General features: G+C 43.5%; 1 protein-coding gene across 2 annotated transcripts in view; it reads left to right on the plus strand.

Annotated features, from left to right (window-relative positions):
* Positions 1 to 26,066, plus strand: part of Sgpl1 (sphingosine-1-phosphate lyase 1) — a 52,338-nt gene that overhangs the window by 13,369 nt on the left and 12,903 nt on the right. For both annotated transcript variants that reach the window (XM_042266528.2, XM_006972700.4), the window contains exons 3-7: positions 9,065 to 9,230; positions 15,684 to 15,751; positions 19,047 to 19,194; positions 22,572 to 22,648; positions 23,929 to 24,057. In XM_042266528.2, the coding sequence (XP_042122462.2) occupies positions 9,065 to 9,230; positions 15,684 to 15,751; positions 19,047 to 19,194; positions 22,572 to 22,648; positions 23,929 to 24,057 (588 nt within the window). The remainder of the gene's footprint in view (positions 1 to 9,064; positions 9,231 to 15,683; positions 15,752 to 19,046; positions 19,195 to 22,571; positions 22,649 to 23,928; positions 24,058 to 26,066) is intronic.

Consider the following 26,066-nt stretch of genomic DNA (forward strand, 5'->3'; position numbering starts at 1 on the left):
ATTAACTCTGCTGCCTTTTGAGGCTCCTAGAGATAATGTTTTCTTACCTGTTTACTTAGTACTTTGAAGTTTTATAGAATGTATTCTGTAAGAGAATCAGATTCTGGGTCTTGATCAAAGACCTCTCAAGTGGTATTTGATCTGGGTAAAACAGGTTTTTCTTTTCCTCGGTAGTGGATTTCTGCTCTAAAGCTCAGCCTTTTGCTGAGGTATGGGGTGGGAAACAAGACAGATGACTGAATGGCAAGATGAAATGAATACTTTTCCTACCAAAAGTCAGTTATTTTTCCTTATCAGAATGTGTGAGAAACAGAATCTTCACTTTGTAATAACACATTCACTCTACCGGTGAAAGCAAAACGCTGGTTTTGTTTGTTTGTTTGTTTGTTTGAGACAGGGTTTTACTATGTAGCCTTGGCTGTCCTGGAACTCAGTCAGTAGACCAGGCTGGCCTTGAACTCACAGAGTGAAACAGTTTTTAATATATGATTCTGTAGAAAAGGACACCGGCATAGAGAAAAGGCAAAAAATGGCTGGTGTGGTGCTTTTGTTCAAGACAGTGGTTTTTGGAATCCCCAGATGTGAGAAATTTCTGCCCTCTTTTCCCTATAGGTGGTTATTCAGAGTTACAGTCTTCACATTCTTCTAGTGTAGACCCGTCTCTGAACTGCCCATCCTTTCGGATGCAGAGCCTTATCTAATTTTCTAAGCCTTATCTTCTTTTCTGATTGGGGACAATCAGTAAAGAACTCTGAAGTGCTGAGCCAACTGCCAACTGGGGGAAAGGGTCAGTTCTGCTGATCTGTGCCTTTCTGATGAGCGCTCAGTGTGCTTCGTACCAAACACGGCTGGTAGTGATTCATTTCTGGCAGAGGTTGCATCTAGGGCCTTAGGAATGCTACGTAAGGGATCTCCACTTCTGTGCCTTTCTTTGAAGGATCGCAAGGTAGAAGATTCAGATTTGTGTAGTGTCTGTCCAAGAAATAAATACTAGGAACCACTGATCTATCCATTTGGCCTGGTGGATTGATGTGGCTCATTTACTGCTTCCTGAGAAAGCTTGGGGGATTTCCTCTTCTTCCTTCCCAAGAGCTGGGTAATTGGGTCTCAGTAATATAAGTGGGCTGTTTTGCTATTTCCCTATAAAGAAAGGGATGGGGAAAGGGCCCCCCATTTCTGCCCACCCCTTGTCCCAGAAATTGAACCTCGGGCTAGTCAAGTGCTCTACCACTCAGCACCAGCTCAGCCCTCTCACCCTCTGTTTTTATTATTTGATTTTGAGACAGTCTCACTAAGTTGCCCAGTCTGGCCTTGAACTTGTGGTGCTCCTGTTTCAGAATACATATTTCTGGGCCTTCTGCACTAAGTAAACTTCTAGTGGGGATATTCTCTACCACAGCCCTTGAGTAATGTTGATGGACTCCATTGGTTTAGTAGAAAGTGGTGAACCAGACAGTAGATTCTTTTGCTAAGGGATACACATTTTGAGATTAGTGTTTGAGCCTTAGTCTCCTCAACATCGAAATGAGATTGGAGTAGTTTTTGAGATTATTTCAAACAGCAACTTTTTATGACTTTGAAGTTGTTAATTAAAAAAATTAAGAAATTGCATGTGTATGGTGTTTGCCCATATGTATATATGTACCACATGTGTGCCTGTGGAAGCCAGAACAGAGTGTCATATCTCCTGAAACCAGAGTTCCAGATAGTTGTAAGCAGCTGTGTGGGTGCTGGGAACCGAACCTGGTTCCTCTGCCAGAGCAGCAGACTCACCTAACTGCTGTGCCATCTCCCTAATCCCCAGAGGACTTTTTGAACCAATTTCTTTCAGTAGAGGTCCATCTCTTTTAGAAACAGGTAGCAGGCACGTAAGCCTGTAGTCTGAGGTACTTGGCCTTTGTCGACGCCATTCTGGTCGTTGGACAGTGTTGTCTCTTGGTCGTGGGGTGGTGAAGCTGGGAGGCTTGACTTTGGCTGTTAAGATAAACGAAGTGGGAGGAACTGTGAGAACTGAGGATCTTCTGGTTTGCACCCCCATAGTTAGATGCTGAAAAATGAGGCCGTGGGAAAGAAAAATGAAACAAGTTTGTATCCTTTCCCCTGGCCCCTCCCACCTGTTACAGTGTGATCTTTGGATCTCAGTATCTTTGCCTGTGGAGGACAGATCTGCTCTGATGACCTGTGATACTGTGATTAGTGAGCTTGTCAGTTGAGTGGATGCAGAGCTCAGTTACAAGTGACTGGCCTTTCTTTTCCATATTCAGTCCGAAGCCATTGTGCCCTGAACAGCTTCAGTGTAGAGATGTAAAACTTCTAGGATCTTGCAAAACTTGATCTAAAGGATATAAGCATTATAATTATTTCACTAGTTGAGTAAGTGTTGATTTCCTACAGTGGTAAAGCTGCTCTTTTGGGTGTTGTAGCAGATAGGGGGTTAATCCATCTTATTTATATTCTTACTAATACCAGAAGACCGTGGATTAAAAATCTTTGGACTGTTCTCCCTCATTGGGTTGAATGCTTTGCTCCAGGTCAGATTAAACTACAGTGCCCCTAGGCTAGTGCAGTTGACTGTGACTGACACATTAAAAACTGACCAATTCAAGGCGTATTAGATGTTTAGCACATTAGAAGTGCATTGTGCTGTGGTATAAGGATCAATCTTCTGTTGGGAAATAGCTTTCCCAGAACTAATTTTATAGTGATTTATAGAGATCAAGAAAATCATTACTGTTTGAATGTCTTCCTGGGTGTGACTGATCTACTCTCTGCCTAAGGTTTCACTTATGGCCAGATGTATGCTTTGGAACAAACAGGCAATTTGAGAGGTTTTGACCATACAATCTTAGCTTATATTCCGCTATTTAAAAACCAGTAGCCAGTTGTTAGAGGAGACAGTAGGTACTAAATTTAGATTGGGATTGATTGAGCTGATGTGAAAATAAAAGAGGAGACAGATCTCTATGGAAATAGATTTTCCTTCATCAGAACACTGAAGGGCAGAAGTCTCTATGAGGGAATGGAGACTGTGTGCCCAGGGGCAGGAGGCTCGGGGCTTTTATAGAGCAAAAAAGGGAACTTTTAGGGTGGAAGATTCCACATGCAGGGCTGTTCCTCTGCAGTCTTGAGGTTAAAAATACCAATGGAAGTTGGTGTGTTGATTTCTTTCTTTTTTTTCTAATTTATTTTATGTGCATTGGTGTGAATGTGTCAGATCCCCTGGAACTGGAGTTACAGACAGTTGTGAGCTGCCATGTGGTTGCTGGGAATTGAACTCAGGGTCTCTGGAAGAACAGCCAGTGTGCTCTTAACCACTGAGCCATCTCTCCAGCCCCGGTGTGTTGATTTCTTATTCGGAGTCCCTGGATCCTAACATCCTGAAGATGTTTTCAGTGTGTCAGTTTACCTGTTCTAGAGTGTCTCAGCTCACCTGAGGTTTTGGAGTTATTAGTCCTTACTAAGTTCTTGTGCCAGCGGCTACTGATAGGTAGTTAGGACTAGATGTACAGCTTTAGTTAGATGTGAATGGTAGTGTATATCCAAAATAGAGTCCGCCCTGAACCTGAGTTATAAACAGCAAGCCCTTGGGGTACCGTTGAATGCAGTGTGCCGTCTTCTGCCCAGGGACACTAGGAATCCAGCATTGAAAGAAGACTGGGAAGGCTGGGGCTCTAGCTCAGTGGTAGAGTGTACACTTGGTATTCAAGCTTGGCTCAGTCCCAAGACCTGCAATCGCAACAGAGAGAGGGGAGAGGGCTGATTATTGAGTTAGGAAACGTAGGTTTCTGGCCCTTGATTCTGTCCTAAACCTTTCTGTAGGATCGAAAGCACATCACTTCAAACCCGTGGGGCCTCTGCTTATAAAGTGAGAATGTTTATGTTGTACTTGGTCACTAAGGTTCCCTTTAGGTCCTAGATTCTGTGTTGGAGTGTTGCATCAGGACCCAACTTGGGGTTTGTACTATTTTCAAGACCCAAAGGAGCTGCCTTCTTTCAAGGAGGCAATGCTAGGTTACTCCACAGAACTGTTCGGTGAGCCGTCTGTGTGCTGAGGTGCGTCCTCACTGGGGACTGAGCCCGTTGCTTGTTTGTAGTGACACTAGAAGGGCGTTAGCATGAAGCCAGAAGTACTTTCTGTTATTATTACTTAGTTGCCTACGAAACGCTTGTCATGACCCATCTTACTTTGTTGTTATTCTGTCTTTGGAGATAGAGACTTTAGAGTGAAACGGAATTCCAGGATTCCCGTTCTCTTCCTGATAATCAACAGAGTTGGGTCTAGAGAGTTGACCAAGGGCAAAGAGCAGGAGCTGCTGTTATAGAGGACCTTAGTTCAGTTCCCAGCACCCATGATGGGTAGTTTCCAACCCCCCCCCACTTGAAAATTAAAAATAATTTTTGAAAAAGAATCGACGCAGTCACCAAGAAAATATGTTTTGGCTGAATTTAATTTTGTGATTGAGTTAATGAAGACTGTCTATATAATATAATTTTAAGGCTTTTGAGCATTTGTTTTTCATCTCCTGGTTCTTCACTTTGTCTCCAATGTTCCTTTTCATTCAATGCTATGAAGAATCAGTATCAGATGTTATCTTTTGACATTGCTAACATGTAATTTCTATGTGAATTAAGAGTTAGTACCACCACTCAAAACATACTGTTTAACTATATGGTTTGATCACAGTTTTGACCCAAGTCTCCTCTGGTAGAAATCATGGCATCCCTTTGATGGTGACAGACCGCTCTGGTCTTTCCCAATTTTTTTTGCTGAATTGCCATTGCTTTGTAGGATTGAAGTTGTTGATAGCAACAGTGGACTCTGGGGAATGGCCACCTGTTGTAGATAAGCTGTTTCCATGGGTAGCCCTCAGGGAACCTAAAACTTGCCTAATGTTAATTGCCTTTTATTAGTCCAATTATGAAAGGTATTGTTTTAGTCCATTTGGGATGCTTAACATAATGCCTTAAACAGTGGCTTATAAACAACAAAACCTCATTTTTTTTGACAGTTCTGGAGGCTGGAAGTCTAAGTTTAAGGCGACATAAGTTGAGGGCCCACTTCTAGAAGGTGAAGAGAGTTCAGAAGAGAGTTCGTATGAGGGGTTCCCAGACAGCGTCTGTTTGCTGTGACCTCCCTTAGAAGGAGCAAGTTCACTCTCTGGGGTCTGTCTCTTCTTGTAAGGGAACTAATTGTACTCATGGAGGATCCTCCATGATTTTGTAACCTCTAAAGGTTTCTACCTCCTGATAACTCCAGCTTGAGGGGTCAGAAATTATGTGGGGAATGTAAGCATTTGGTCCTTAGTAGGTTCAAGAAGGATTTAAGTACCTGTTGTATTTGTGAGATTTCATGTTCGTAACAACAGTAGATACCCAAGAGGAACAGAACGCAAGCCAGTACTATCCTTTTTCAAACCATCTTCCTACCTCTTTAGCTTTCTTTTTCTTCTAGTCTTACCATAGTTAACTGTAAACCACTTAACTAATCTCTCAAACTTGAACTTGAAAAGTTGGAATTATTTGTACTATTCTCACTCCATGATTGCTCATAGCCAAAAGGTTTTGTTCAAGTATTCTTCCTGTTACTGTGATAAAACACTGACCAAAAGCATCGTAGGAAAGGAAAGGATTTATTTGGCTTATACTTCCAGGTCACAGACCATCGTTGGTGGAAGTCGGGGCCTGAACTTGAAGCAGAAACTGCAGAGGAATGTTGCCTGCTGGTTTACTCACAGGCTCAAGCTTAACTGAGTGCAGCCCAAGAACACCTACTCGGGATAGTGAAACCCACAGTTGTCTGGGCCCTCCTACACCAAGGAACAGTCAAGACAGTCCCCACAGACATGCCCGTAGGCCAGGGTGACCTAGTAGTCCCTTATTCAAGACTCCCTTCTTACGTGACTAAGCTGTGTCTGGTTGACGTTGATGCTAACTGGGACAGTCACTAAATCCAGCTTCTGCACCTTCAGAGATGTCTTTCAGGTTTGTGTTGCTAGCTGAGTATGGTGGCTTTCATCTATAATCCCAGCATGCAGAGGCTGGATCCTTAAGATTACTGCTAGTTCAAGGCTATCCTGGGCCATGTAGTGAGTTCTAGGATAGCTTGGGCTATAGTGTTGAGATCTTGTCTTTAAAACAAAACACACATCACCCCAATTTTTCATTTTTCATTTTTTTTTTAAGATTTATTTATTTATTATGTATACAGTGTTCTGTTTGCATGTATCCCTGCAGGCCAGAAGAGGGAGCCAGATCTCATTACAGATGGTTGTGAGCCACCATGTGGTTGCTGGGAATTGAACTCAGGACCTCTGGAGGAGCAGTCGGTGCTCTTAACCTCTGAGCCATCTCTCCAGCCCTCATTTTTTTTTTTTTTTTTTACGTGGAGAGACACATTTGTCTAGGGCTATGACTCCAGAGGGGTGGAGCCCATCATGGTAGGAGAAGGCAAGAAATGTGGTACCAGGAGCAAAAGCTAGCTATATCTCATTTGGTTTTCCATCTGAACATAGGAAGCACAAAGCAAAACTGTGTATTTTTTCTTATCAAATTGATAAGAAATTGATACAACATTCCCAATGTTATATCACGTAAGGGCAAACCTAGTTCATTTCTCCCTTTCTAGCAATCACTCAGCTGAAGTTGCTGATATCTGTCTCCTCTTAGTCATCTTCACCAGATAATCAGCAAAAAATTACTTGCATGTTCAACAGTTTATATCTTTTTTTTTTATTGTCCTGATTTGTTTCCTTTTACTCAGTATTATTTTCCTTTATAAAAAGATCTTTATTTTTAGTGTTTCAACATGGGTACACAAAATATGTTATAGTTTAACCATTTCTCTATCTGTGGACATTTCTATTTCTTGAATTTTTCTTTTGCTGTTAGAAAGAACATTGAGAGGAACACACTTGAGCATTTCTCTCTGTGAACGTAATGAGAGATCAATATAGAACAATATAGAAGCCCCAAAGTGGTGTTTTTGGATCAAAGTAGATACAGATTTACAATGTTAGTAGATGCCACCTACAACTTTACCAAAACTTACTGATTTGTAATTTTACCTTCTGTACTATTTTTCTCTATGGTTATTTATTATTATTATTATCATATCATTATTGAGAAGGGGTTTCACTATGTAGACTAGGCTAGCTTGGAACTCCAATCAGCATCCTCCTATGCTGCCTCATTGCTCCAGATTCTGGGATTGTAGGTGCAGTGTGCTTTTATGCCAGGGTTCCAACTCCTCCTTGCCTCAGTTCTCTGCTTGCTGCTTCCCTTCCCCTCCGCTGTCCACAGTGGTGTTCAGTTAAGGCTGTGTGCCTGCTCCGTGGTGGAAACTCCGAAGGGGGTAAGACGGTCCCAGTTCTGGTACTTCACTCTTACACATGGTAAGAACTTGGGCTCTTCCTGGGTTCTTTTTATGCATTTTCAGCTGCTGTACTCTTCCTGATAGGCCGTTTTTAAAATAATTTTTTAAATGTCCTGTAGAATTTTCTTTTACCTTTCTAACTAGCTTAAAATTTATCCTCTCAGCTGGGTGGTGGTGGCGGCGGCGGCGCACGCCTTTAATACCAGCACTAGGGAAGTAGGGGCAGGTGGATCTCTGTGAGTTTGAGGCCAGTCTGCTCTACAAAGTAAGTTCCAGGACAGCCAGAGCTGTTACACAGAAAAGCCCTGTCTGGAAAAACCAACCCCCCCCCATTCCCCGCATCTCCCCCACCCTACTCCCTCTCACCTCTCCACCCCCTCCCCTGCGCCCCCCCCCAAAAAAAAACTGAGTGAATGAATAACAAAGTATCCAATGAACTAAATTTTGCAAGGCGCTGTGGCCTCCTAAATAGGCATAAGAACAGGTCTTAAAGGGCTTCACCTTGTAGTCAGGGAGATAAGAAATAGAAGAGTAGACTGCAAGGCAGGTTGCAATAAGCCTGTCACAAATTAATACTTGACAGAAACAGGGAGAGAGAGATGAGTTCTTAAGAGTGAGATCTGTCCAGTCTTAGTGGTTCAGTTCTGTGATCCCAGCTGCTTGGGAGGCTGAGGCAAGAGGGTGTAAGTTTGAGAACTGCTTTTGCCTATAAAGGGAGTACGAGACTAGCCTGGCAACCTGGTTATACCCTGTCTCCAAATTAAAAGTAAAGAGGAGCTTGGGATGTCGCTCAGTGGTAGAATATTTACCTGGATCTGGCATGCATGAAGGAGATCCTAGGTTCCATCCCAGCTTGTGACTGGGTCTGGTAAGTTTACAGATGAGATTTTGTTGTTGTTTATGTCAGGTACGGTGTGGGATACAGTGATAATAAACTACTGTGCCAGACGTCAAGAGTGGGTAAGTGAGTTTTTAGAGCAGGGACTAGCCAGCAGTAACCTCATAGTCGAATCTGCCGCCATGATCCAAGAATGATTTATACTTTCTTTTTAGACAGAGTCTCATTATGTAGTCCAGGCTGGTCTCACACTTGTGGTACTACTTCAACCTCGGAGTGCTAGGATTGTTTTCATGAACCATCTTGATGCTTGGTTTTTACATTTTCAGATTGTATTTTGTGATATGGGAATAATATGAAGTTCAGATTTCAGTGTGCATATAGTTAAGTTGTGGAGGAACCCCGCCACATTTGTTAGCACACCGAGGTGAGTAGCTGTGACAGAACCGGTTCACACCTGAAGTCGTCACAGTCTGGATCCACACAGAAGGGGAAATTCATACAGAGTACAGGAAAAGTGGCACTCACATTGAGAGCTGTTAGAGAGAAACGGTCTCAGAGTCCTGGCAGTGAGATAAAGGTGATCGCTAACACGGACGCGATCAAGATTAGTCCTCTTATTTTACAGAATAAGCAGATCAAAAATTGTATCAAAGTCCACGTGGCACTGTTAGATGGGAGCAACTGGTGTAGAAACTTTGAGGGCTGCAGAAGATGATAAGATTATTGCTGAGGTGCGGCCACATTGTGAATAACACTTTGCCCTTGAAAAATGAGGATTGAAGAATGAACCGAGAACAGACTTCCTTTCTCTGAGTTTAGTAATGTTTCTGTTTTCCCTCTTATATTTCTAGAAGGACTTTGAGCCTTACTTGGAGATTTTGGAAGCATATTCCACAAAAGCCAAGAATTATGTGAACGGGTATTGCACCAAATACGAGCCCTGGCAGCTAATTGCATGGAGTGTCCTGTGTACTCTGCTGATAGTCTGGGTGTATGAGCTTATCTTCCAGCCAGAGAGTAAGTATACTGCCCCTTCTGTAAAGGTAGGCTGGAATGTCACTCGTGGGTGATGGGTTGGAAACATCTCTTTGAGTTTAGTTCTGCCTTTGAAAATCTATTTAGATGGGAAGTTCTGTTAGTACTTTTGGGTAACTATTATTATTTATGGTTTTGTGGGTTTTTTTTTTCCATTTGTAGTTGACATAAACATTCCTGAGCTACTAGTTATTGTAAAGATTCACAGGTGTCTCAGAGTGTAGTTATACCTTTTTTAAGTACCAGTTTCTTCCTAGAACATAATTGTGTCATCCCAGAGTAAAAATGTATTGCTTTCATTCATGGCCTTCCTTTTCATTAAAGACTAGAAGCAGTGCTCGTAAGCTAACGCTTGCCTGCCAAGTGGGCCCTAGGGATATCTGCACGGTAATGTATGGCTCCCCTTCCTTTGGAGTTGAACTTCTCTTAAAGGACAGTAGTAGTGACTTCTCAGGTGGACATGGGAAGGATGCCACTCCTCAGGGCTGCAGAGGATGAGATGTCTTTCAGTGATTGGCCTGCAAATGTCCCAACCTTCCTAAGGCCTAAGCACCTTTCCCACACATCCATCTCTCGCTCACCTAGACCTCTAGGTGACTGTGACTGTAACCCTATGAGTTATTTTCTTCCACAGGCTGCTGTCTTTGGGAAGTTGTTTGATTATATTTATATGCTCTCTGGGCTCTCCCCACACTTACTAATATCTTGGGTAACTTCCTTGGTAGAAATAAATAACTGAAGAAAATCTAATCATTTTTCATTTGTTTGGTATTTCTCCATTGCTTCACCTCCTTAATGCTATCTGTTGGGGGCACTTTAACTGTTCTTTTTTCATTTCCCCGGGAAAGTCCGCTTAGAAACTAGATTGTTTTTATCCTTTTTAAAAAATGATTTTATTCTTATTATTTTCATGTGCATTGGTGTTTTGTCTGCATGTCTGTCTGTGTGAGGATGTCACATCCCCTGGAACTGGAGCTACAGACAGTTATGAGCTGCCATGTGGGTGCTGGGAATGAAACTGGGTCCTCCAGAAGGAGCAGACCGTGCTCTTAACCATTGAGCCATCTCTCCAGCTCTGGTTTTGTGCGTGCGCGCGCATGTATGTGTGTGTGTATGTGTGTTGTTTTTATCTCCTTATCATGTAGCCATTGAGCTATTTTAGTAGCATTGCAGTTAAGACAAAATAAATGTTGCAAAACATGACAGCTGAGAGGCAAGTTCCACTGCTTTAGAGCTTGTTTTTTTTTTTTTCTTCTTGGTTTTTCGAGACATGGTTTCTCTGTGTAGCTTTGCTCCTTTCCTGGAACTCACTTAGTAGCCCAAGCTGGCCTTGAACTCATAGAGATCCGCCTGGCTCTGCCTCCCGAGTGCTAGAATTAAAGGCGTGCCCCACCACCGCCCGGCTATATGCTTTAGAGCTTGTTAATTAAAGTGGAGATGAGACGTGACTGCCCTGTCTAAAATTATAGTTCACCGCAGCTCTAACACACTGTCTTCAGTTTCTGGTCCTCTTCCCTGCTGGATTTCCTCCTACACTGTTGATGAGACTGGCCTTTCATTTCAGATCATGGTTTACGTGTGGCTGTAGCCTTAGTTGTCTATTCGGGTGGACTCCTTACCCGGGAAGTGTTTGAGTCAGTGGCAAGGAGCCCATCGTATTCATCTATTCATTTATGCTCTCTGTCTTCCTCTCCTCCCTCCCTTCCTCCCTCCCTCCCTTTCTCCCTCTCTCCCTCCCTTCCTCCCTTCCTCCCTTCCTCCCTCCCGCCCCCTCTCCTCCATCTCATCTCATCTCATCTGTCTTGTCTTGTGATAGTACATTTACATCTATGTTGCCTTTTAAAATTATTCTCTATTTTATGTGTGTGGGTGTTTGCTTACATACCTGTCTGTGCACCATGTTCATGCCTTACGTTACCTTTTTAAGCTTGGGAAGAGGCTTGCTGGGATCAAACACTGGGCCTTGAGCATGCTGGGCAAGTACTCTACCACTGAACTAGACTCCAGCCTCTCATTTTAAAGTATACTGTTCAGTGGTATTCATACTTAATTCACATTGTACAATCTCTCTCTTCAGAATTTTCTCTTTAGTCTAAGTTGAACTTCCAACAAGCAAACAATCCCTGAGCTAGGCATGATGGTGCAACTTTGACCTCTCAGCCCTTGGAAAGCTAAGCAAGAAGATTCTAAGTTTGGGGTCAGCCTGGACTATATTGACCTTGTCTCAAAACCCAGAAAATTTCAAAGTCCCCATTTTCCCTAACCCCTAAAAATCACCATACTTTTCATTTTAAGATTGTATATTTATAAAACCAGACTAAAATTAGAGCTGTTGACATTTTTACCTATTTATTGTAATTAGTATTAGTTTTAGGTATTTACTTCTTTAAATTAAAAAGTGTATTTAGTACAACATACTGTTTTGAAGTATGTATGTAGTGTGTAATGGTCAGGTTGAGCTAGTTAGCATTCATTGCCTCTGTTTTCTGTGGTTAGAGATTTCAGTTGTCGGTTGGCTGTGCCATGCATTTTGCTGAACTTATAGCAGAAACACAATCATCTTGGGTCCTGGTGCTTGCTTACTTGCTGACCCTGAACATTCCATATGAAAACTACCAAACAAATTAGTAAGATGTGTTATTTACGTCTTTGTGGATTGAACTCCAAGCCATTTTAACTTTTAATGTGATTTTTCATTAAAAAGGAGTCTGCTCATTGTAGGAAACGTATACAATATGTATAAGCCGCTGAGACCAATTAAAATCTTGCTACTAGAGAATTACATTAGTCAGGGTTCCTAGAGGAACCAGACCAATAAAATGAAAGAGATTCGTTAGATTGGCTTACATAATAGGTACTGAGTAGGTCCAATAATGACTGTCTTGGCATTGGAAGACTGAGACCCCAGTAGCTACTCATTCTGAAGCTGGGTCTTTCAGCAGTCTTGTGCTCCAGGCCTGCCTAGAGGATACACGAGAGCCACTGGCCTTAGTCTGTCTGGGGAGGCCAAAGACATAGGTTCTAGTGGCTGAGAAGGGCCACAGAAAAGCCACAGCTCTGCCTTTCCCTAAACCACATCCTATCTGGGCCCCTGAGGGTGTGGCCCACTCTGGAAGAGGTTCTTCTCCCTGGGTTAATCCTTCCTGGAAATGCTCAGACAGAGGTTTGTCTCTTGATTCCAAATACAAAGGAGCTGGCATTCGAGATTAACCATCACACAGCTGGCTGTCTATCTCTAATATGAATAGATTGAATCAGGCAAGATGGAGTTTTTATAGGCTAAAACTAGGTGGACATTGACAGTTTCATTGGGCTTACCATATACACCCATACCAGTTTTTATTTTTAACTTCCAAATGGAATGTTGAACACAGATAAGAATGTTACTCCTTCAGAAGACATTGTAGCTCATGCCTAAAATCTCAACACTCGGGAGGCTGAGGCAAGAGAATCTGCAGATGGAAGTGGGGTTGGACTACATAGCAAGTTCCAGGCCAGCCTGGACTATAGAGTGAGACCCTGTCTTGAAAGGAAGGAAAGATTCGGGCGGTGGTGGCACACGACTTTAATCCCAGCACTTAAGAGGCAGAGCTAGGCGGATCTCTGTGAGTTCGAGGCCAGCCTGGGCTACAGAGCAATATCCAGGACAGGCTCCAAAACTACACAGAGAAACCCTGTCTGGAAAAACCAAAAAAGGGAAGGCTGGATGAGTGGATTGGGTATTATTTTTTGATGGAATTGTAGAATTGACTTTGCCTGCCTTGCTCTTGTGAAATACGCTACATAGTAGAACAGTTAAGTTATTTTTAGTGTCTTGTACTTGGACATCTGAAATCCAGCCCAGTGTTAAATCTGACTGATCTTTAAACTCTGCTCTCCTCCAGAGGGTAGGGAGGGTAATTCTGGAACATATGCTGGAAGTCAGGGGAGGGGTCAGCAAGCTGTCTGAGGTGCCGCTTCTTCCTTACTGCTGACTGAGGAACGTGAGCTCACAGTGTACGCCCGTGTACTGTTGATTCTAACTGCGGCTCTGCGGTTACATAAAGGCACCTGCTGTGCAAGCCTGGCCATCTGGGTTTGAATTTCTGGCCCCCACGTAAAAAAGCCAGATACCGTTTCGTGTGTCTGTAATCTCAGGGCTCCTATGGCAAGACAAGAGGTAGAGATAGGAGAGTCCCTGGAAATCCAGAGCCTGTGTGCACAGCAGTGAACAGCAAAGAGGAGACCCTGTCTCAAGGTGGAAGGCAAGGACCAATCCTGGAAGTTGGTCTCTGACTTCCACAAGTGCCATGTCCTTCCTTCCCCCAAATATATTAAAAGGAATTTTCACTTTTTATATTTATGTAGAGCCATGGTTTCGTGTGACCCTGACTGGCCTGGAACTCACTGTGTAGACCAGACTAGTCTCAAATTCACAGAGGTCTGCCTGTCTCTGCCTCCTCCCAAGTTAGTATTAAAAGCATGTGCCACCACACTTGGAAGGAAAGACATTTTAAAATCTTTATTGATTATGGGGGTATGTATGTACATCTAGGTGTATATATGATGTGTGTGTGTGTGTGTGTCCCACAGCACACATGTGGTCAGAGGATAACTCGGGTGTCGATTTCTACTTTCTACCTTTATGTGGGTTCCTGAGATTGAATTCAGGTAGTGAGACAGCAAGTGCTTTTACCTGCTGAGACATCTCCCTGGGCCAGAAGAATTTTTGTCTGTTCGTTTTGTTTTTTGAGACAGGGTTTCTCTGTGTAACAGCTTTGGCTGTTCGGGAACTTGATCTGTAGATCACGCTGGCCTTGAACTCACAGAGATCTGCTTGCCTCTGCCTCCTGAGTACTAAGATCAAAGGTGTGCATCACCATATCCAGCAAGAATTTTTAATACAGAAAAGGGATATAGCTAATTCATGTACACATATTTAGTTGTACATTACAGTGTCCAGAAGAAAATATTCTGCAAACAAAGGCGTGGCTTCAGTCTTGTTTTATCGTAGTCTGGGTCTCAGTGATTCTGTCGCCAGGATTGACAGTGTTGATGGGATACGGTAGTAGTAGGACATTGTCACCTAAAGCAAGCACAGTAAGGCAGAGGTGCAGACAGGCCCTGAGGAGTACCAGCTGAGGGAGTAGACATGCCCGTGTGGCACCGAGTTAGGACTTGCCCTACCCAGGTCCCTTCGGAATGCAACAAAGGTCCGTATTCAGTGCACGCCTCGGATGAAAGCCGGCCTAGGGTCTCCTAGTTACGCCTGGATAACAAAAGAGTCTCTACATTGCATTTGAAGCAGGGTAGAGTCCTGGGGGTCCTAGACTGAAAAAGTGAAGACTTCACTTAACGCCTACTCTCTCGCTGCTCTGAACTGTGTTTTTCCACATTGAACAAGTTCTGATTCTCCGATCCTCAGTTATCTTTTATGTCTGTCCTTCTTAAAGAGCCTCTAAAGCCTCCTAGCCCAGCCTTAAAATGCTGCTTCCAGGATCGGTTGAAGTGTATTCAGTGTGAATGCACAAGCGGCCTGCCAACTTGTTGATTTATAATTATTGTCATCGACAGGGTCAGAATTCTTTGTCCTTTGTAACTGCCTCAAAGTGGACTCTGACAGCCATGATTTTCAGGTTCCTTTTAGGTCTGGAAAATGTTGTCAGGGTCAGTGTTGTTTGAGAGACTGGTATATAAGTCCTGGAGGGACGCATGAATTGGTCATGTGCTTTGAGGGTAGAGAGATGTCTGCACATTGGGCAACCTTGGGAAGGTCAGGAACTCTGGAATACATCTATCATTTGACTGGCAATTCTGCTTCTGTGAATTTAGCCCGTGGACATACTTTTGTGTGTTCAGTATGACGTGTATTAAAAGGTTATTTCTTTTTAGGATGGTTTGTAACAGCAAGAATTAAGAAGAACCTATGTGTCCTTCGGTGAGGAGAAGGTTAACTAGGCTGTGACACTTTCATGGAATGCACATGTGCATGCACACTGGCACATAGATGATCATGAACACACGTTTGCTCATACCTTAATATATACACAGCAGGAATGAATGAGGAGATGCTAATCTTTAATATTTCTGAGTGGAAAAACAAGGCTTACTATGTAGACTATACTACCTCTTCAGTAAAAGAGAAATAAATGGGACTTTATCTTTACTGTTACTGGTAAATACATCAGACTCTAGAAGTATATGCTGGAAACAAAGTGTGTGTAGATGAGGGCAGGATGAGGTCTGGGCGGAGGGATGAGGGTGAGAAAACATTACCACATGTGTTCATTTATTGACATCTAGGGCCACATAAATATATTATTCAAAAATTAGAAGAAACATTCCCTCTGGAGGAAAGTGAAGTTGTGAGAGACAGCTGAATAATTGCTCTCTGTTGACTAGTAGGCTATATCCATGGAATTTCATGTGACTAATAGAACTATTTTTTTCTTGTAGGTTTATGGTCACGGTTTAAAAAGAAACTATTTAAGCTAATAAGGAAGATGCCATTTATTGGACGCAAGGTAGGCACAATCTGCGGGTCTTTCCCTGTTTAGTGTGTGTACCTCTTCTTTCTGTTGCCAGATCAGTATTCTCAAGGAAGAGGAGTGACCTTTTTGTCCCCCAAACTTACGGGGCATTTGACAGTGTTTGGAAACTGATCAGGTTGTGGAGTTCTAAAGACAGGCTCCTGGCATCTGTGGGTGGAGGCCAGGTGACTGTAAAACGCTTCCCAGTGCATGGGATGGATGCCCCCCAGCAGGTGTATCTGGCTTAAGATGTTGGAAAGGCCACATTTGAGAAACCTCACCTTAACACTTTCTCCAAAGGAGAGGTGAGGAGTCTGTTAAGGAACAACTTGAAATTAGAAAACCCGACCGAAATTACTGTGCTTTGGGACAGTATTTGGCCAGACTGAATTTAGATACTCATCTGGGGAGTAGATCATAGGTTGGCAAACTTTTCTGTGAAGATCCAGACAGGAAACATTCTTGCGTCTGTGGGTCCCAGAACGATGATAGGTAAGGAGCGAACCTGCCTATGTTCCAGGGAGACGGTTTTCACAAAAACAGGTGGGCCTCTGCAGTAGTGCCCTGATCCCAGGTTGGAAACTCAGGAGCGATAACAGCTGTTCTCCTGCTCTTTGCTCCTCTTTCGTCGACTTGCTGTCTTCACTGTGTCCTCTTTGCTATCACTCACACTGGATAAGATAGTCCTCCTCAGGGCTGGGCTCTTTATCAAGGGGAGATTAGCAGGACAGGCTCCTTGCAAAGTGTAAAGGCCCGTGAATTCCGTGTGTCCTCAGAGCCCCAGTGCCCGGCTCTGACCTGTCTCTCACCTTCTCTGACTTCTCCCAGCTTCACTTACTTTCCTGGTTTCCTACACTTTTGACTCGGAGTCTCCCAGAGTGGGGGAGGGGGGGGCAACTGTGAAAGACCCGCTGTGTCACCAAGGGGAGGAGGACTCCCCATTAGTATTCCTTGTGATTTTAATGTCTCCACCTTTCTCCTTCACTTCCAAGAATGATTGGATTTAACTGATTGATTTTTGCAGTGATGGGAATCAAATCAGGTACCTCATACAGAAAAGGCAAGCTTTTTCTGCTACGGAGCAGGATCCCCAAAGAGAACTCCTTCTTTGGTGGTGGTAGTGGGGGACTGGGGATGGACTCTGGGACCTGACCAACGCAAGGCAGTCACTTGGCTGCTGAGCTGCAGTACAGTGTTCCTTTTGTCGAGGTTTGGGAGTAACAGTGGCGGTGGTGACCTTGGCGGTGGTGGTGGTGGTAATGGTGGAGAAGGTGATGGTGGAGAAGGTGATGGCGGCAGCAGTGGTGATGCTAGTCATCACACATGGGTGGGACCCCAACCCGGCCAGGCAGGCACTCTACTGCTTACCTGCAGTCCTCGCCCCTCGGAAGTTTGGAGACAAAGAAATGCTAGGATTCCAGAACCCATTCTTAATTTTAGGAAAGTATAGACTTGAAGATCCTTAGAGGCTATGTAAGTGCCTTCATTTTTCAGAAGCAGATTCTGAGGCTTAGAGACAGGAAGTTATTGTGTGTACACATGCGCGTCCTCAATCTTAGTCCGTTTTACTATTTTAAAGTGCTAGTTGAACAAGCAGCAAGTCCTTCCTCTTGTGGAACTTGCATTTTAGTAGAAAAGACAGAAAGCAAACAAACATAACATGTGCATTTTATAATTTTATAAAAAAATATAAAAATTTATATATAAGTACATAAATTTTGTATAAATATAAAAATTTACAAATTTATAAAAAATAAATTTTATAATGTAATAGATGTAAGAATTGGGGAGGGGAAGTACTTGCTGTGCTTTTTAATATACTTCCCAATGGGATTTTTTTTGTGGGGAGTTCCATTTTTCCTTAAAACAGTGTGATCTGTCCATGAGCACTCAGCTTTCATAGTGTGTTCCTGTTGTATGGTCACTGTACATGCAGCATGGCCTTCTATTTATAACTTAAAAATGTGCATAACATGACTCAACATTGCTCAGTTGTCTGCTGCCTGCGGTGCTGACATGCTTTAAAGGAGTAGCTTTTCAGTGGCTCCACTGAGGGCCACATGTAAGAAGATCCTCTGTATTCTGTTCATCTGTGGCCAGGACTGAGAAAAATTTAAATCGTGGTGCGAGATCTTGGGCATTCGACTTCACTGACTATATTGCCGAAGCACAGCACTGTAGCATATAGATTGATTATAACATACAGCTTTTCTCTCTACACTTAGCACCCAAGAGTCTCAAAAGTAGCAGCTCTTGCCATCTTGTGTCCATAATTTGCTGTTGTTTCTCTCCTGAGCACCATTAGTAGAATTTTCTGTCTCTTTTACTAAAAAGAAGCTTCATGAGATGAGGGCTTTTTTTTTTTTTTTAATACAACGTATATCGGGTTTTTGGTTGGTTTTTTGTTTTGTTTTTTTCAAGACAGGGTTTCTCTGTTTAACAGCCCTGGCTGTCCTGGAACTCACTCTGTAGACCATGCTGGCCTTGAACTCAGAGATCTGCTTGCCTCTGCCTCCCGAGTGCTGGGATTAATTTAAGTCGTGTGCCACCACCACCCAGCTGTTTTTTTGTTTTTTAATAACTGTATCCCTAGCCTGTAGTAGTATTTCAGCAAATACTTGTTGTAGAAAGTGTAGCTGTGAGGATGGAAAAGAATCATAGTTGGTAAATGACATGGCAGAAAGGCCCTTAGTTCCTCCTAGCATTTCTGGGTCAGATAGACGGGCCATAGCAGCTTAAGGAGACGTAGTCTAGTCCTCTTGGCAATTATTAGGTCTATGTGGGTACCTTGGGAGCTGTGTGGATCTCCGTATTCGTGGTACATTGCAGATGTCTGTTGAAGTTATTCATCACTTGCAAAACAGCAGGATCCCCCTTTGACTGTAGCTTGGCCTGTTTTATGACTGTCTTGTCAATCACAGTATCCCTGTGGACAACCCAGCAACAAAGGCCCGATGTCGCACTCGGGCTAGTGCTGACTGAAGTCAGTTCACACCAAGTGCAGCACAGTGTTGTGGGTATTAGCACAGCTGGCAGAGGGGGAAACTCAATGCATCTTCGACTTTTAGAAGCAAAGCTGGCTTTTTAAACTTCTAAGGGGCATCGTATATGCTGGCTGGCTAAATGTTCAGTTTCCTGGAGGGAAAAAAAAAGACAAGCCCCTTCTAATTTAGCAGCACCTCTGCAGTACCTGGTGTCGATCCGTTGCCTGGATCTCAGAGATGGCCTTTCCCCGTCTGCACCTCACTCTTTTACCCTCTAGTTAACTTTGTTTCCTTTATCCTTGAAGATCGAAGAACAGCTGAGTAAGGCCAAGAAGGACGTCGTCAAGAACATGCCGTTCCTGAAGGTGGACAAAGAGTATGTGAAAGTTCTACCTGCTCAGGGTCTGAGCACAGCTGAGGTTCTGGAGAGACTCAAGGAGTACAGTTCCATGGGTAAGCCTCGGCCCAAGGGTGCTGCCTCTGTCCTTATCATTGGCTACTGATGACGTAGGCCAAGGGTCACTTGGCGCTTACATGTACGGGAGGACCCATTCCCTGCTTCAAAGACCAGTTTGCATATTGCAGATGAAATACAGATTTCTGTGAAAATTGTGATAACCGTTTCAAGGCACAGATTACTAAAAAACATTTACTATAACTCTACCATCCAAAGATGAGCACAAAGCTGGGTGTGGCGGTACTTGCCTGTAATTCCAGTACTTAGGAGGCTGAGTTAAGAGGATTGGTGCAAGCCGAAGACCAGCTCAGATCTTGTAGTATCAGGCCATCTAGGCTTCTATAGATACTGTTTCAAACAGTAAACAAGCAAAATTTTAAAAATGAAAGAAGATGAGCACAGATGAGAGAGATAGGTAGGCAGGGGCTAGAGAGATGGTTTAGCGCTTAAGAACACCGGCTGCTCTTCCAGAGGCCTGGGATTCAATTCCCAGCGCCCACCTGGTGACTAACAACTATCTGTAACTCTGTTTCTAGGAGATCCAGGTCCCTCTTCTGTTCTCCATGGCATGAGGCGTGCACATGGGTACACAGACAGATATGCAGGGAAAACACTCATAAACATAAAAACAAACATAAAAAAAATGTGTTTCCATGGGCTACAGGTTGGACATACTTGTCCCAGGCCAAATATAACATAAACATAATAAATAAATAAATAAATAAATAAATAAATAAATAAATAAATAAATAAATAAATAAATAAATAGGAAAAATCAGAAGGTGGATGTATGAATGGATGATTGATCTGTATGGGTGTGTATTTGTTTTGTTTTGTTTTTGGTTTTTCGAGACAGGGTTTCTCTGTGTAGCTTTGCGCCTTTCCTGGGACTCACTTGGTAGCCCAGGCTGGCCTCGAACTCACAGAGATCCACCTGGCTCTGCCTCCCGAGTGCTGGGATTAAAAGCGTGCGCCACCACCGCCCCGGCGTGTGTATTTGTTAATACCTACTGAGCTATACAAATATGTATTGGCACATACCATATAGTCTCATGCTCAAGACCATAACCTGAGAATTACTCGGGTTCAAAAATGCCTGGACGTTCAACTTCAGTATGACCTTGGGAGAGATAATTTACCTTCTGTGTCCTCCAGTTTATTCTTACAATCTCTACTTCCCTAAAAGTTGGATTAAGAGATTAAAGGACATCATACATGGAAACATGTAATGTCTAGCATATGTCATATAATAGTTGTTCAATAGATGTTCAGTATTACTGCTGCTATTATTAACATAAACACATGCATGTCTGTTATAGGTAAGTGTGAAATCTTACCTATAACTAAGATTTAGTTTTTAGATTTAAAAACTAGGCAACTCACCAACTAGGCAACATCTCCTTCCAAATAAGCTTTTCAGTTTGACATTTTAAATTTATAATCAAGTAGCAAAAATGGTATAGCAATTTCCTGTGTGCTCCTCACCCTGATTAAAAGCATGTTACATTTGTCAAAAGAAGAAAAATAACACCAATACAGCACTAGGAACTAGGAACAAATTCTGTTTAACCGGTTTTTTTTCTACTCGTATCCATTTTTCTATTCTAGGGCCCAGTTCAGATTGCACTTTGACAAACAGCTTTTAAAGTTTATGATGGATACGTGAAGATTTTTTGATATTGTGTAGTACAGAATTACATTTGGTCTGGGACAAGTATGTCCAGCCTGTAGCCCATGGAGACACGTTTCCCAAGGTAGCCGTGAGTGAGGCTCAACACGTTTGCAGATAACAGTGCCATATTATAATGTTAAAAGGTTGAGCACTCCTGGCCCAGGATGCCATAATAATGGAACAGGCGTTAGCAGCCCTGGGACCTGCGTTGTCTAGATTTCCATGGTTTTCAGGGCATATGCTGCCATCCTGCCTTCATTTTTTATGTCCTAACCCATCTGTATTCTTTTTTTTTTTTTTTTTTTTCTTTTTTCGAGACAGGGTTTCTCTGTGTAGCTTTGCGCCTTTTCCTGGAACTCACTTGGTAGCCCAGGCTGGCCTTGAACTCACAGAGATCCGCCTGCCTCTGCCTCCCGAGTGCTGGGATTAAAGGCATGCGCCACCAACGCCCGGCCCCATCTGTATTCTTTGGAATAGTCAAAGAGCAGGATGTGAAACCATGCACCCTGTCTATCCTTAAGCATGGTGACCATCGGCCTGGAGATGTATGGTACACAGCCATGTCCTGTAAGGAGAGAATGAAAGTCAGACTGGATGACACATGGCTGTGGGAAGGAGAGCTTTGCCTCTACATTTGCTGTTCAGCTCTTGTTAGAACCGGAGAACCCTGCTTTGGAGGGCCGGTGGTTCCATGTACTTTTTGGTTAGTGTGTTCCTGCAACACCCCTCTCCCAGACTACTTCCAATAGGGTGCAGCCTTGTGGGAGCAGGAAGACCTGACGGGCCCGTCTCAGCAGATCTGTTAATATGTACAGACTGTTTCCGGGACAGCCAGCGGGATTCCGGTGGGGAACCCTTCTCGCCTTGTCTTGTGGTCACTTCCATGCCTGCACTTGAACGGTGGTTGTGGCCCGGGCAAGTGGCTACTGCAGGGTGTATTCCAGGCCTGGAAGAACGGGAGGGCCTGAGCTGGAGCTGCTCCTCCATTGGTGTGCTCTGTGCTGAGGCTGCGGCCCTGGGGTGTGTGTGTAGTGAGACTTCACACTTGCTCTTTTCTGTCAGCTCTGCTTATAGCAGTTCCTCCACTTCCTGTGCCTGGATTGGGAAAGGAAGGGATGGGGAAGTTGCTGCAGAGAAGGGTCATACGGGGACCAGGAAATACATGGAGGCAAAGGGCAGCTTTGATGTTGAGAAGGTAGCTGAGGGTGGGGCGACATCACTGTCTGTCTTTATGATACCTTGATGCAGTTCCCGTCTTTTCTCACAATTAATGAATGGCCTTTCATCTCTATTTTGCTGTGGTAAATCATTATTAAATTTTTTTTTTAATATAAGAACAGCATTGAGTTTCTTCTCAACTTATTCTTTTACTCTTTAAAAGTATTTTTAAAATGATATGTATGGGTGTGTGTCTGTGTGGGGATACGTATACTTGAGTGCAGATGCCCTCAGAAGCTAGAAGACAGCATGGGGTCCCCTAGAGCTGGAGAAGCAGGAAGTTGTGAGCTGCCTGATGCGGGCACTGGGATCCGAACTCTGGTCCACCGCCAGAGAATACATATTCTTAGCTGCTGAGCCATATGTCTGGTTCCTGAATTTTTTTACCCATGCACTGAAGTTTTTGTCTGTCCTGTCTGTATTAATACCCGTCTTCCCAGTGATGCCTGCTTGCTGACTGAGGGGCCTTGACTTTTTCTGCAGATGTCTTCTGGCAAGAAGGGAAAGCCTCAGGGGCCGTGTACAGTGGGGAGCCGAAACTCACAGAGCTGCTGGTGCAGGTGAGCACGGGGCACTGTGTGCACGGGCGCCGTTCCTAGTCCACTTAACTGTTTAGTGTCCTTTTGTAATAACAGTAGTAATATCATCTAAGGGAAGTTCACTGTTGAAATAAAACCGGAGCAATTTAGAAGTTTCTTTTCATGTAAACAGGTGACTGAGCATAATAATGTCAAATGCGTCTTCAGACTGTGAAAAGGTGAAATGTCATTTATATCTCTGGTCTTTACTAGGTTCTCTGAGGAAACCATATTTTTAGTGAAGGAGGCTGGATTTTGAGGATACTGTTTTTGTTTTTTGAGATAGGGTTTCTCTATGTAGCCCTGGCTGTCCTGGAACTCACTCTGTAGACCAGGCTGCTTCAAACTCACAGAGATCCTCCTGCCTCTGCCTCCCGAGTGCTGGGACTAACGGTCTGTTCCACTTTGCTGGCTTCATTTGAGATTTTTTTATGCTGGAAGTGATGTTGTTTGATACAGGAGTCAGGGCAAGGCTGCTTGATCATAATGTTCTCAAAGCATACCCCACAAGATGATCCTGACTTTAGAACGGGATGTAGCTTCTTCCATTTGAAATCAAGCTTAGTTTTGAACGCCACTTCTTATATGAAATTACAGTTAGAGTTGTGGTCTTTCAGGCCTTGTGTTTATTACTGTGAAACCACACACACCTTAGTGTTAGAGGGCTTACTTAGTTATGTCTTGACATAATGTCCTGGTCATAATTCTTTGTTTAAACTCTTCATTATCTGTAGATGAAGGTCAAGTTCTCATGTAGTAGGAATGACGTGTCTCTTTACATTCCAACTGCTACCTGCTATTTTAATTATCCCTGATACCTTCCGTGTAGATACGTGTCTTGATCGTTCACATTTCTTTCCCTCCTGTTCCATAGGATGAGTTTCCATGCATCTCTTGAGGTTCCTCTCATCAAACCCCTCTAGAGCACTCGGGATGTTCGCAGTCCCCTCATCAGGATCCCTTAGCACATACAGATATATTAATTCAATAACAGTGGCTGTATGAATTCAAAGCGATAGTGATCTGTTGGTGTTAGAGTTTAATACTTTTAACTGCATTTATACTTCTTCCCTTACCACATTGTAAAACATGTAGATGTCTATCTCTTCCATTATATTTTGATCTTTAAGTTGGGGAATAGTTCATACCCTTTTTCCAGTTCTTACTGTTGGACCCAATACCTGAGAACCTTACTCATGAGTGCTCCTTTGTCGTTTAGTGGAACAGTCCGTCTTACATTACACCCCTACATTTCTTTGCAGGCTTATGGAGAGTTCGCGTGGAGCAATCCATTACATCCAGATATCTTCCCCGGACTACGGAAGTTAGAGGCAGAGATTGTAAGGATGACTTGTTCCCTCTTCAACGGGGGACCAGATTCCTGTGGATGTGTAAGTGGCTTCTAATAGAAGGTTTAAAATAGGTTGTTACACGATTACTGTGTTGTTATTGTAGAATGATCTAGAGGAAGTGCAATTTTCAAATGTTCCTTGTGCTTTTGGAATGTTGAGTGTCAACATTTTGGTATATATCCTTGGTATTTTTTCTCTTCAACTTCATGCTGTCACAAATCTTTAAGCCTGTACAGAGCTGCTAGGACGGTTTAAGAACACTGTGGGTCACTAGATATTTTGCCACATCTCTCTGCTTGGCTCTTTTCTCTTCTCACTACGAATCCTATAGATTGGCATTTATCTACTCTCCACCCCACCCACCCCCATTTCCTTTTGGTATTTTGAGATTGTCTCACAGCCCAGGCTGGCCTCGAACCTGCTTTGTAGCTGAGGGTAACCTTGAACTCCTGAAACTCCTGCCTCCCACTCCCTAGTGCTGTGATTGTAGGTGTGTTGGCTTTTTCTGCATCTTCTTTTCTTGAAAGTGTTTTTCTTAACCTCAGTGTCACGTTGCAAAGAGCCACCTTCTCTCACACTAGTGAGGTTTATTTCTGGAACAACCGGGAGTTTGGGTTTTCTGCAGTCTCCCATTGTACTGTGACCTTGGGTAAACCCCTGGTCGACACACTGTTAGAGGGGAGGATCTGGCTTTGGCAGATTGTCTTGTAGAAAGTTGGGTTGTACTTTGTTTTAGGGTTTAGATAATTCTTAGTGTTAGTTCAGTGATGGATATAATTTTTTTAATGCCTTATCAAACTTTTTAGTGATTTTTCTTAGGAAAGTTACTTAGGTTATTACTGTGTGTTGCTGGAAATAAAGCAACACATCATCATATTTTTCTTACATCATATTTTTCTTTCGGGACACACCTAAATCAATAGAAAGCCCCTTCCTTCTGAATCCTTTCTTGCCCTCACATCTTTTTTTTTAATTAATTAATTTATTCATTTAATTTTTATGTGTGTTGGTATTTGGCCTGCGTGTATGTCTATATGAAGACGTCGGATCCACTGGAACTGGAGTTACAGACAGTTGTGAGCTGCCGTGTGGGTGCTGGGAATTGAACCCAAGTCCTTTGCAAGAGCAGCCTGTGCTCCTAACCACTGAGCCATCCCTCCAGCCCACCCTCACATCTTTTCTAGGTTATCCAGTATTTGCACGATTCCTCGGCTCTCCAGCCGTCCAGACATTGGCAGCACCACCCAGCTCTCTAAGTGTAGAGGGCGCTGGTCCCTCTGTCCTTGTCTTTTTTACCATCTGGATTCACTAAGTGTATCTCAGATCTTTTTTCCGAGTCAGAATTTTTTATTTCGGGGGGTGTTTATTCTGTCTCTTGCTGTTCTTGACATACTTACTCCCCAGTGAGGGCCATTTGCTCTTTGGTTGTTGATCTGTTACCTCATCTGCTGTTCTGTGGTCTGGCTTTGTCTCCTGTTGTCCTGAATTATGTTCTTATGATCATGCACTGGAGCGGTGAGTGCTTCTCAGCCTGTGGGTTGAGAAGTGAGACACCCACCGCTCAGTAGTAAAATCACAGTTAGGAAGTAGCAGCAAAAGTACATTCATGGTTGGGGGTTCCTAAGACCATCGGAAATGTACGTGTTTCCGACGGTCCCAACGCACAGGTTGAGAACTGGAGTGCTAGGGTGAGAAACCGTTATAAGGAAGCACCTCCAGCTGTCTCCTTCTAGTTTTCATACCCCACCCCCAGGTTTACAGCGGTCGCCATTTGCTCCGTCTTGGTTCTTGCCGTGGTCTCTCCTGATGGTCTGTTTGTGCTGATGCCTGCCCGGCTGGCTGGAGCTTTGTTCCTCCCCGATTAGAACCTTCCGAGATGCCATGAGACGTTCTCTCTGCGCAGTTGAAAGAGGGGTGTATACTGAGCTTTTCTCCACCACGAGTCCCCGAGATCTTTCCTCTTTAAAGGGGTCAGGTGTGCTGTCCTGTCTTTCCATGTTACTTCTTGCTCCCCATCAGTCGTGTCCACTACACAGAGAAAGGAGGAG

The sequence above is a fragment of the Peromyscus maniculatus genome, chromosome 21 (assembly GCF_049852395.1).
Source record: "Peromyscus maniculatus bairdii isolate BWxNUB_F1_BW_parent chromosome 21, HU_Pman_BW_mat_3.1, whole genome shotgun sequence".
In the NCBI taxonomy this organism is placed as follows: Eukaryota; Metazoa; Chordata; class Mammalia; order Rodentia; family Cricetidae; genus Peromyscus; species Peromyscus maniculatus.